Genomic DNA, 13,860 nt, shown 5'->3' with positions numbered 1-13,860 from the left:
TGTTGTGAGGAAAAAATTTTCTATTTTGGATTGCATCAAACTTACTAAGTTGGCATTATCAGAATCGAAACCATTAACTTTAAATGCATGCTGGAAAACTACTTGGTCAGAATGTGTGAAAAAGAAAAACCCTGTACCTTTGCATAAAAAACTGAATATCCCAATATCATCAGATTAGCACATGCAGTTGGCAGAGAAGGATTTGATGATTTTTCGTATGCAGATATTGATAGTTGACAAGGCTGTTAGTGATGACGAAATAATAAAAACTGTCATTGGGAATCTCGATGAAAAAGAAAAAAAGTGATGATGATAAAGATATTCTACCCACTCACAGGATTAATTAAAGAAAGTCTCCAAATGGCTAGTAAAATTGCTAGGTCATTTTCTCACACATGATCCAAATACTGGATGAGCTGAACAGTTTAAACATGAACTGAAGTCATGCATGGTGTGATATGAAGAATTATCAAAGATCTAGTCAAAACAGGATTTCAACAATTAATGGTTCCAGAGTTCGTGGTAAAAAAATAAAAAAAAAATCAACCTTCAGAATTATTGGAAATTAGTGCTAATTTAGTTCCTTTTACTGAAGAAAACGTTTCGCCATTGCAGTATGAACAGGATGGCCAGAGTGTTTCAAATGATTTAATTGCAGCCTCACACAAAGGAATGCGACTACTCTCAGAAAGTGACTGTGAATAAAATTTAACTAATAATCATATGCACAGGTGTATTTGGACCTTTTCGAATTTCTGTTTTATTAGCTACACGCTATTTTCTTTAAGAGATGCATATGTGTGTGTGTGCGCGCGTGCATACACGTGTGTTTTGTTTGAAAATAACTTATTGTTCGTATCGGGTTTTCACATCTGGAACCATTCTTCTATTTTTTCATGTGCACTATTCTTTTTTTACATGACTTTTTCTGGAACCAGTCTACCGTGTAAATGGACAATTGGGTGTATATCACATCAGTGCTCATCTTAATTAGTCACTTACTCAGTGTGCGTAATTTTAGAGAGTAAGTTTCTAAAAATTTATTGTTATATTACAAATCTGATGTATATATAAGTGGGCATTTGCATGAGAGTGTCAAAGTTGTAACAAGGACACCAGTGAATGAGTATCATGTGAATTGTTGTCAGTGCTATGTGTGAGTTGTTGAAGCATTGTCTCAATGTGTGATGTACTCTTACATCAAGAAAAACAACCTGGAAAGCACCTTCCTAAACTTACAGGTTGCTTTAAGAATTTATCTAATGCTGCATATAACAAACTGAGGCTGAAAGGAGTTGCTCAGTTCTAAATTGAGTGAAAAATGCAAAGAGATTGTTCTTAGAGAGAGAGAATAAAGTAAATTTGCTGGTGGTTCTCTGAAAAAAAAAATACATGACTTTAAAAATGAATTTCTCAGAATTGATTGATATCTTTGCATGTGCTTAATTGAGAAAGAAACCTTTTTTTATGTTGGAAAAGGGGGGGGGTGTACATTAAACCTAAGATTTTGTAAAATAAATGCTTTTTTTCGGAAATAAATTGGGATTTTATTTTTGAGGGAGGTGTGTAAATTAGCCAACCCATCTAAAATCCATTTTGTTAGTATATCAGTGTTTGTAAGAAGTTTCAGAAGATCTGATTTGATATTTCTGCATTCTTTCATATAAGTTTTATTTGAGTAACAATTCTCAGCCTAATTCACATTAGGTTGCCCTCAACTTTGTTAACGTGTTAATTGACAATGCTGATTGCTTCGACAGTCGATTTAATCAGCTTTAGCAAATTATTCAAGTTATAGAGCATTTGAATACTGAAGTAGTTGATTAAATTTTCATTACAGTTATCATTAAGAAACTCTTAAATAAACTTACTCTTAAAAATCAACATTGAAACCATGGCAAGCAGTGAGTATCAACATCCAGAACTAATCCCACCTCATGTCCCAGTTAACTTTTTATTTCTATTGCAAAAGACTGTTGCACACAGTTGAAACCTTAAAATACTTAACTACACCATGAACATTTTGAATATTTTCATTTAAATCATAAGCCTTTGCTAATTCATATTTGTTAATGACTAATTCTTCTTCACCACTGTCTTAGAAATCATCTACGTCACCAAAGTTATTCTCCGAACAGTCTTCATGAAAAGTGGTCTTTTGATAGAGAACATTACAAACAGCTAAATGTTTGTTGATGCATAAATGATACAGAACTTCATGGTTCACAATCATAATTTTTACTATGATGGTAGCACTGCGGCCAGCCGATTAACGATATTCATTTCAGAATGGATATTGAAAGTGCTGAAATGATTTCTGACCATTTCTACCAGATGATATGCTGAACACAAATTATAAATTTAAATTCAAGCCAAGATTGTAAATTTTGCTATTATATCTATGCAGGTTAATTTGGAAATATCTTATTTTTGTGCTAGTCCATTCATCAAGGTTGAGACTGAATCTCTGATTTTCCTGTAATTTTCTTTGGAATGACACCATCTCTGTTTTCTTTTCTCATAAATAAATATCATGAATTAATCTCTCTCTTTCAGGATCTTAGGAAGCTTATAAATCTGACCTTGTTATGCTTTCTTGAATAAAACTTGATTTTGTGATTACTCTTATTGATATATTATCAATTGCAGCCAGTTCAGAAACAATTGCTCTAAAGTCTTTTTTTACCCATACTTTGTTCATCATTTAGTGCATTCAGCTTCTGAATGTACTACTCTTGAAAAATTAAAAAAATTCTTAGTTTTTTTTTTTTTGTTATTTTTAATTTTTTATCTGCTTCCCCTTTCTAAACAATTTGGTAAATTAAAAAAATTTTCAAAGATACTCAAAGATTAACATGTTCACGACTGCATGCCACACATATGCTATGCTTAATTTCTTCAATGCTGGCTGGGAGAATAAACATTGTAGTCACATATATGTGAATACTGTCACATATATGTGAATTACACACTCATATTACCTTAATTTTTTTTTTTTTTAATTTTTATTTTGAATGTGAAGAAAATTAATTAGGGGGGTCACTTATGGGTCAAAGTCAAATAACTGGGAGGAGACCTCTTCATCGCCTTTAAGAAATGCAGAGAACTGACTGGGGCTTCTGACCTAATGTCCAATCCTCACTTTCGTGTGGTGCACCCTGTTAGTAGGTAACTACTAGGTACTGAATGAACAAGGATTCATTAGCAATTTGAGACTATTATTATTATTAAGTTAGTAATAAGAAAAGCCTCATTGACTATGTCATTGTTGATAGTGATATTTTTTTGCTGGTTCAGGATACAAGAGTGTACAGATGATTTGAAATTAGAAGTGACCATTACTTAATGCTAAGTAGGATGAAATTGAATATCACATTAAAAAGAACAGTATATAAGAAAGTTTTAAAAAGAATTAAAGTTAAGCATCTTTTACAGGTCAAGTGTAGACTCAACTATACAAATATTATTGGGGGGGGGGAATTACACAATTTGAAAACAAGAACCAAGCTTTGTACTGTTAGTGGCAAACTCTGAAGAAAACATCGATTGATTCAGTTTGGGAGGTATGTGACAGAGTTGTCTGCAAAGATAGAAAAATAAGAACACCATGGTGGACACATGTCAATAAGAAGTCCTGGACAAAAAGAAAGCATGCAGAAAGTGTCCATAGCCAATAAGTCGTCAAATGCCCTTAGAGAATACAGAGGAAAATGTAAGAGAGCAAAACTTATGTGTACAAGTAGCTCAACAAAAGTCATGGGAAGACTTCAGTAAGAATATAGAAAATAAATATCAGGAAAGTGGCAAAATGTTTTGGAGATTATTGAAAAAAGGATTCAAAGATGATAAAAGTGACATGGAAACTGAACATAATCATATTCTAGACATCTGAAGTAATTATTTTGAAAGACTGTTAAATGAAACTAGCAGTGAGAGAACTGTAGTAGAAAATTTTCAAGAGAAATGCAAACAAGAATAAATATCAATACTAAGGTAGAAAGCCAACAAAAACTTGAAATGTGGAAAGGCTGCTGAAGTAAATGAGATTTGACCTTAAATATCAAATATGGAGGCATAAAAGTTTTGCAGTGGTTATGCTGTGTAATTCAGAGTACCTGATCAGGTCAAATTCCAGATGATTGAAGTGTTGCTCTCATAGTTTCCATATATAAAAGGAATAAAGCTGGATGCCAGAATTTGAGGAATTTATCTATTAAGTGTTCAAGTAAGATTTATGCAAGCATACTTGAAAAGAGGTTGAGAAAAGTTGTGGAAGAGAAACTTGGAGAACAGGCTGGTTTCAAGCCCAAATAGAAATGTCAGATTAAGGCAGATAGTTGAGAAATCTTGGAAATATAACAGGGATCTAGATTAAGTTTTGTAAATATAAAAAAAGGCATATGACAAGGTGCCCAGAGAAAAGCTTTTCAAAGCACTTCAATTATATGGGGTAAATGGAAATTTATACAAAGCAATACATAGTCTATATGTAAGTTGTCAGTCAGCAGTTAGAATTGAAGGAAATATGGGAAGATGATTTTATATAAAATCACTTGTAAGACAAGGATACACATTATTTCCACTCTTATTCATCATATATGGATTGCATTATAAAAGAAAGTGGCATTAAACCTGATATCAAAATTGGAGATATCACACTCAGCTCTTTGCTTTGTGCAGATGATAATGTACTCCTAAACATATCTGCAGGATTCTCTAACTAAATTACATAACAGCATAACAAATTTTTGCATGAAAATCAGCAGTAAAAAGACCAAAACTGTGAAAATAGCCAGGAAAATAGAAAACTTCATTGGGATTCTGAATGGGCTGTGCTTAAATAGCTGAACAAGCTATTTAAGCACAGGGTTTTAGTGAAGGTAGCAAATTAAATTTGAAAATAGACAACAGAATAACCAAAGCTGGTGGGGAGCCAGTTGAATAAATTTATATATTTTATATGGAATAAGAGAGAAATTAGCCAAAACACAAAACTAGCAGTATACAAGACAGTGTTCAAACCAGTTTTAAGGTATGAATCTGAGAATTGGGTTAGAAATGAAGCACTTGATCAAATGAATAGAGAGAGTTGTGAGAAAAATTAAAAACATGAACAGGTGGCATCAGTGGTAAAATAATTTGAAAATGATGATATTAGAAAGAACTTGACATTGTTAGCATTCAAGAATGTGTGAGCAGGACTAAATCTGAGGTGGTATAGCCACTTAAATAGAATGGCTGAGGAAAGGTTAGCAAAACGGATGTTTGATACCAAGATGGTATATCAGACACCTGTTTTTGATGGTAGGAAAAAGAACCAGAGGAAGACCAAGGTCCAGATGGATTGATTCAGTCAGAAGTGGCTTAGAAGAATTAATAGAACAATATTGGAATGCTGTAATAGACTAATTTGGTGGAAAATTGATAGGAGTTTAATAGTAAAGTAAATTTAATCCATGTAGTGCTGTCATAGAAGCTTGAATGCCCCTTGGTGGTACATATCAGGAAATGAATGTTAGTCTTGTGAAATGAAATTTTTGAATTATTGAATCATGAATGTATTAAAATATAAAGAAGCAAGATAAGATTGGATATTTTCTAAATGAAATTCAATATTATATGTAGCATTAAAATTTAGATATGACAATAAACAGATCATTGTTAGTAACTGGTAAACAAGAAGTGCAAGTATCTGCAAAATTAAGTTTTTTTTTGTGATTGTTGATATGTGCTAGCCTTGTAAGCAAAGTGGTTAACATATCCACTCTCATCCATGTTCACGATAGGATTCAAACCTGTAGCCTGAATCCTATCGTGAGCATGGATGCTTGTGATTGTACTTGGTGGGAGATAATTTTCATCTCCTGGTATGAGATCACAATGCCACTTATTGGAGACCTGAAATGGCTTGGAAATTTTTATGTTTGATCTCTAGGGCATAGTTTCTGGATTATGTAAAAATAAAATATAAGGGAAAAATATAAAAAAATAATGGGGGAAAAAAAATCCTTACCACCCATGGTATTAATAGGAGTGTGTAAAAGTATGTTGACTTTGTCATTTCTTATAAGGCAGAACACCAGAATAAGATAACATTTATTTTAATTGACAACACAACATTTCATTCTAATTGCATGGGATTTCTTCAAGCATAAACATATAAACTAGTAAACTATTGGGCAAAAAAGTAAGGACTGTTTTGTAGTTATATAAGAGACTAGTGTTATTGTAAAATATTTCTAATTGTTCAGAAAGTTGTGTATATTTACACATTCACATGAATGTGTTTAGCTAATGAAGGCTAAGATGTATTTAGATGTTTAGGATCTAATGCCATTTCCAAAGACGCCCAGATTTTTCTCTCCATTGTATCATATTTATGGTGTAATAGTTTGTATTTATTCCACAAAACCTTGATGTCTCATTTGCAAAGCGCCTTGTGGGTCAGCTGAAGAGAGCACATGTGATGACAAAGCTGAGGCTTTACTCCTATGGTATATCTCGATTGTGGTCTTCAATACACTATTCAGTTGATTTTTCTGTCTGTCCATGGTATGATGACCGGCAATTGCACCATAGCCGATAAATACCCAGATATTGGACTGAGTTATGTCAAGGTTTTGTGGATCAGAGTAGGGATCTCATCTTGATAAAGGGGGTAAATACTATTTGGATTTTATGTTCTTTTAAGTATTTTTGTTAGTTTTATGGAAATAGAGTTAATATATGGAAGCGTGATGAATCCTCTTTTCTTCATTAGAAATGTCTCTGGTCTTATGTCCATTGAGTAGTCTGGATGTGATATGGTCATTATAGCCATTTTGAAGGAAAGTATTTCTTAAATATTGAAGTTCTTTGGCTTGTTCATCCTTGTCAGTGATGAGTTGACAGGCTCTAACTCCTAGTGTGGAAATAATACCCAATTTTGAGGTCTATAATGAAGGGAAGAGGCATATGGTTAAGTCAGTAAGTGTAGGCATTCGAAATATACTTTTAATTTACCTGATTCTTTAGTTAGTAGAAGTTCCAGAAATGGGATTGAATCATTAGATTCTGATTCATAGGTGAATTTTATGTTAGGGTGTTGACGATTTAGGTACTTATGAAAAGCAGAAGTGAAGATAGTCTGTGGTTGCAGAATAAGAATATATCATCAATGTACCTTTTCCATAATTTTGGTTTTTGATGGTATTCTTCAATGATCTTGTTTTCAGATGTTTCCAGATAAAGATTTGCTAAGACTGGCAAAAGAGCACTGCCCATGGCTTGACCAGAGTTCTGTTTGTATATTGTATTTTTATATTTGAAGTATCCAGATGAAATACATTGTTTGAAGGGTGCCGTAACCTTCTTAGAGAATTTATCTTGTAGCAGTGTAAGTAGATCATCAGGAGGAACATTGGTGAACAGATTAACTACATCCAAGCTTGCTAAAGTGTCATGTCCATCAAGGATAATATTGCTGATGCTTTGAAACAAAATGCTTAGTTTTTAGCAAAGGATGGTGATTGTCCTCTCAAACCCTTTAGTAGTTTGGCAAGACGGTATGTTGGAGAAACTATCCCTTCTACTATTGGACATAGAGATGTATCTACTTCATGAATTTTAGTTGTCCCTTGTAGTTGTGGAGGAAGAGAGTGAAAAGATCAGAGAGCTAGTCTGGTTTCTCTGTTAAACTCATAGGTTGTTTTCAAAAGATTATTGGTATTGATTTTGAAGCTCTTTAGTAGAGTCATGATCCATAACGGAGTAAGTGTCAGTATTAAGAAGCTGCCTAACTTTATAGTCATAATCATCTGAGTCAAGGATAACTGTAGTGTTTCCTTTGTCTACAGGCAGGATCACTATGTCAGAATTGTTTGCAGGGTATCGAGAGCATCTTGTTCTAAAGGTGGAAGATTATCAATAGGAAGTTTTGCTTATTTATGACAAGTACTGATTTGATATATATATAAAATCATTTTGGACTTGAGTATTATATGAAGTTAGAGTAAAAATTACTCTAACTTCGTTAACTCTAAAAATTAACTCTCCAACTCGAGGTACTTGGATTCAAACTCTAATTATAGCCAATGGGATAACGATAAAAATCATCTGAAACATGTATTGAAAAGCACATCAGAGACACTAAGACCCAGAAACTTGAGGCCACACTTATCTCAATATATGTGCCTATACCCCAGAGGAGTATATAGGTTACAATAATAAGTATTACATTAAAAAAAAATTTTTTTTTAAAAGTGACTATTTTACTTTAAATTAGTCTTATCAATCAGCATTGCAATTCTGTGAGATCTTATTTTTCAGTCTTCCAAGCCTCACATGCTCAGATCTTGCAAAAGACTGTTCATAGCATACTGTCATCAAAAACCTGTTCTGCTAACCTTTCCCATTTTGCAACATTAAGTGCTACATTCCAGACTTTAATCTTTCACACTTCTACAGAGTAACTATACTTTGAACACAAGAGAGCATACACATGGGTTCAACAATATGCATATCTATAGGTCTGTTTTAAGTGACCAGAATAATGTCTGGTACAATATTTTAATACTAGTGCTCTACTGTATCATATTCTCCAGTGAACTTCTTTAATTTTGTACATTAATCCTTTGTAATAAGGACAAAACTAGTCACATCAGCTATTCTTCCTCTCTCTCTCTGTGTGTGTGGTGTGGTGTGTGTGTGTGTGTGTGAGACATTGGTACATGTAGATGTTTACTGAGATGGAATAATTTATGACTAAATTAAGTATTCCATCTTGTATACAGATCACGTTTCTAAGAGGGTTAAGTCAGAGCTGTAATCTTAAGACTGGAGTGGACAGGATATTAGGAATTTAAATTTGATGTATACAAATGTGTGTGCAGTTGATGGATGAAGAGATAATTTAATGTAAAGAGTTAGGAATTTTGGTTCATAGTTCACTTGGCAGAAGAAAGAGATTTCACTGCCTTTTGTATATAGAATCAGATCATTACTGGATTATGGTTTACAGGTTAAGTCACTTCAGTTTTTTCACAAATGTGAAGAGAATTGAGGTTATTTGGGGGGGGGCTCAAAAGTGCATGGAGAAATTGTATCATGATTGAGCGAACTGGTAATTTTAATTTGTTAATTTTGTCTGATGGAAGAGAACTTAATTTATAAGTTAGTCAGGATAAATACAGAATTAATAATAGAAAGATCTATTGCATTTATGTTGTTGAAATTTTATGTTTAGTCTGGAGTAGAACTAAATTACCTAGTCCTCCCCCCCCCCCCAAAATCCAAAATACTACTAATGTGCTATTGGCTTAGCCTTTGGGTAGGCGGGATTCTCACACACACATACTTCTTATGAATCTATATATATAGAGAGAGATTCATAAGAAAAGGATGATGTGGAACAAATACTGTGTGCATAACAATGATGTCAGTTATGAAAATTATACAGAGCAAAGTAAGAGTAACAACTGTTGTATGAAAAGCTTAGTCTGTGTATGAAAAGAAACTGGCTCTGCTAGTTAAAGACAACTCCAAAGAATTCTATCACTCTTCTGCATCTGTCAACCTTGAACCATCTGCAATCCTTCTTTTACTTGCAGCATAATGATGGGCGTCTGTTCAATTAATGGGCACCCATTAATTGAACAGGTGCCCATTTTTCTGTAAGCTCTCAATCTGGTATATGCAACATTACACTTACTGTGATCTCTTCACTGGATGAAGAAACTCAGGTGTATGAGAAAGAGATATTAGAACTGTTGCACTAACTGAATAAGAATTTGGCAGTATGTAGTAAGATATCAGCACAGATGCTAAAGAGTATTCAGCTGAACTGGCTATTCCTTTCACCAGGCTGTGTAATATAATTTGAGTCTCAGAACAGAGCAGATTCTGCTGGAGTGGAAAGAATGTATGGTAATCCCATTACAAGAGGATGGTGCAAAGACTGATGTATCCAACTATTGACCTATCAGTATCTCTGGAGTTGTGATGAAGATTTTGGAAAAGCTGATAACTGCTCACATTCAGAAATGTATTGACAGAGAACTCTATTTTGCACAAACAGCATTAAGGAAGGTTATGTTTGAGCAACTTGCTCACATTTTATAATAATATTACCATTGAGTTAAACAATGAGAATGGATACACCATGATACTTTATGATTTTGCTAAGGCTTTTGACAGAATACAACATGGCTGTTGCATAAATTGGAGAATATGGGATTGGATTATAAAATATTAGCAAGGATAACAGAGAATGGCTGACTGGCAGATATTAAAAAGTGGTATTTGGCTGATATGAGCCTGCAAGATTTAAGATAACCAGTGTACATTAATGACATTGGGAAGGATTGACTGGCAACATACAGCTATTTTCTGATGATGCAAAGATAGACAGGGTAACCAGGAATGCAGCTGATATGCAGTATTTGCAGAATGATTTGGCATTCTGCAGTTCAACATTAGTAAATGTAAAGTCATGCTCTTTAGTGTGATTAGATATCCACTATCATATTATATTGGTGGTGTTAATAATTAGTTTTTATTTAAAGCTTTTTATATAGAGGATATTATCATAATATTATTCCTACCAGCTGCACCATTATTTAAATATAGGATTTTTTTTTAATTATTTTAATCCTGTATATAGAAATGATCTCTGTTCAACAATTCTTTTTTTTATTTATTTCCGAGTGTACCTATATATTATATTGCACAAGGGTTCACTCTGATTGGTGCAATGACCTCTTTTTTACTATTTCTTTCAGAATCCAAATAAATCATTGACTCAAAACCAAAATGCAAAATAAACACATTTAATAAAACAAAAACAATATATATACTCTTCAAACAACTTTACATAACTATAACTAACTACAGAATTAATTGAATCCAAGGCCTTTTTAAAAATAAACTTACACTTAAGACTAGACTAAACACAATGACAGTTTGCACAATGACAAAATGTTCATAGTCAGTTTCTTTCTCTGTTAAGGCCCTTTTCCGAAGATAAAAGACTTTATTCTTCATTTTCCCAGGATCCTTTTTCATCTCATGTAGCACACATTAATTCTTCCTAATTCTTTCTCTTTTTAGTAGAAATAATAGATCTGATGTCCTTAATACAGATGAAATTTCCTAATCAGAGTTTTCTGGAACATTCTTTTAGAACATAAACGGCAACTTCTTCTTTTATTCACTGATGTTTATTGGCAGTCTTAACTCTTCCATTTAAAAGAATTTACAGTTCTACAATTCCCTTTTCGGAACCTACTATAAATCTTTCAATTAGCGTTTCCTCCAATATTCCTTTTAAAACACCTATAGCAATATTTCCCTTTTATTTATCAATACTTATTCCACTTTAAACTTAATAGTTCCACGATTCCTTTTTAGGAATATGCTATTAATTTTCCTCTGACTGTCACATAAAAAAACTCAATTTTCTTCGAATCTAAATGTCTGTGTTCTAACTTTCTCTCCGAACACTGTCTTGTTTACTCTCTTGTTGCTTCGATACCGAACTTGTCAGCTGTCAATCACACATCAAACTTCTTGGCGAACATGTGCATTGCATGAAAATGCAAGTGAGAAACAAAGTATAATGGCTGACACGGTGTCTCCATTAGCGACAAGAGAATGCCTTCATAACACCCAAAACTTAATATTTTAAACTACAACAAATTTGTTTAAAGTAACACAACTATTCAAATCCAGTAAGTACATAAATTTTTAACTGCTTTACATATCATTTTTGCCAAAACAATTTCAATAACGGGCACATCACAAGTGCCGACAATGCATGTTATGAAACTAAAACTAATAAACATACTAGCATAACCAATACGTAAAAATATTCAGAATTTTAAATTATGATTATTTTTACAGTGGGATTATGCTAGAAGAAACTGATCAGTATAGAGTTTTAGCAGATAGAAATTTGAGGTTCAAGGGCCCATATTGCAAATAAGATTGCAGATACAACTCAGAGTATAATTACAATGCTGAAATGACATGTAAAGATAAGGAAGTCATTTTCAATATCCTTCATAATCATAATCAATATCCCACAATCCTGATATCATTTTTATCAGGATTGTGGGATATTGATTATGAAGACAAGATTGAGAATCTTGTCTTCATAATAGACAAGAGATAGACTAGCAAACAGGAGAAAGAGGGGTTATGTGATTGTGTCTTATAAACTTCTGAAAAGGTCATACAGGATTTCAATAGATGGAATTTTTCATTTTATGGAAGGTGGGGAAAGGACAAGAGGGCATCCTTGGAAGTTGAGAATGAATAAGAAGGGACTGAGAACTAGATTTTTCTCTCATAGAGTGGTTTCTGCTTGGAATGGATTGACATTGGATGTTGTATATATGCAAGCAGTGTGAATGAATTTAAGAACAAGTATGACAGCTGGTGCAGGTAATGAGTCCTTCACTCCCTGGAGGTCTCATAAATTAGCATGTTTTTGTGCATTGTAATTATAACAGCAATCAGCTGATTAGTTTGTGAGTTGCATTGGTTTTATTATTTTGTTTAAAACTTGTTATATTTATTAATTAGTCAAAGAAATGCTTTTCATTCATTCATTCATTCAGGTTATGTTTATAAGTTATTCGTTTATAATTTTTTTCATTTTATGTAGGACAGAAAAATTGTAGAAATTTATTATTTATCCTTTTTATTTTAGGTGGTAATCCTAGAACACAAGTCCATCATCTGTCCGGGGTACAGTGCTGTGCTTCATATCCATGCCTCAATAGAGGAAGTAGCAGTTAAGGTAAACATTTATCATTTATTGTGATGGTTTTGGGCTGGGAGTTCTCCATATGGAAATTAAGGCTACCTTGCTTCCAAGATTAACTGCGCATGAGGCTGCAACATTTCAGTTTTTGTCTGTTAGGTACATAAGGTCTTTGACTGGTTTGTCTAGGGGTTTTGAGAAAAACCAAAATTTTTGAGAGAAATATATAAATGTAAGTAATAGAGTAGTTTCTAAGTTCAGGGGATAGTTCCAAGTATTAAGACAGCTTTTTTGTCTGTAGGCTTCTGTTGTTGCATTCTGTATATTAATAATGACTAATGTATGATTGCAGTGAAGGTCAATTTTTATTTTGATCTACAAGTTTCTTAAACTGGTGCAGTCTGCTTGGCATCATAGAAACTATTTAAGGGAACTTTTCTTTTTTCTTTCTTTTTTTTTTTTTTTTTTTTTTTTTCATCTTAGAATTGAAATCATTCGTTCTTAAAAAGAATTTCCTGTATTAATTCATAATGAATTTTTTTAAAAATACTGTAAACACTTAATATAGCTTTATAATCTTTTCCTTCTTCAGCAATCAATTTGGTTATATCTGGAACACAATATCTTAAATGTTCATCTGTTAACACTTGAGCACAGTGACATGCTGCCAAGTTACTTATATGTTAAGCCAAATGGTTTGTTACAGCAAAGTAACTTGGCAGTATTACAATGCTATATGCAAATGATCAGATTATATTAAAAGCCGATGGAGATGATCTACAAAAATCAATGCTCTGATGAGTCATCTTCATTGGCTTTTATATAATTTGATCTGGTTAGTTTGCCTAATTCTCATCAAGAATTAGGCATTTATTTGTCTATTCTGGCTTCACTGGTCTTTTAATCTTGAAAGTGGTCCCTCCTCCTCTCTCTCCATTCAGTCTTATTTATTCACATATCTTTTGCTAGCTGATATCTTTTCATGCTACATTAATGCTCTTTCCATTTCTTTCTATATTTCTTTCTATATTCCTTGATCTTTTCATTTAATCTATAAATACCTAACTCTCTTCTGATGTCATTTTTTTATATGATCTAATTTTGTGCATCCATTAATG

General features: G+C 32.9%; 1 protein-coding gene across 1 annotated transcript in view; it reads left to right on the top strand.

The window, feature by feature from the left end:
* The window catches only part of eRF3 (eukaryotic translation release factor 3), a 217,588-nt gene that overhangs the window by 179,921 nt on the left and 23,807 nt on the right, over positions 1-13,860 (top strand). Inside the window, exon 13 of the mRNA XM_090411395.1 lies at positions 12,689-12,778. Within this exon, the coding sequence (XP_090267521.1) occupies positions 12,689-12,778 (90 nt within the window). The remainder of the gene's footprint in view (positions 1-12,688; positions 12,779-13,860) is intronic.

This window comes from Typopeltis vanoorti, chromosome 21 (assembly GCF_054136105.1).
Source record: "Typopeltis vanoorti isolate ZY-2024b chromosome 21, IOZ_Tvanoo_1.0, whole genome shotgun sequence".
NCBI lineage: Eukaryota > Metazoa > Arthropoda > Arachnida > Uropygi > Thelyphonidae > Typopeltis > Typopeltis vanoorti.
Note: the sequence above shows the minus strand (reverse complement) of the source record. Positions and strands in the feature narration are given on the sequence as shown.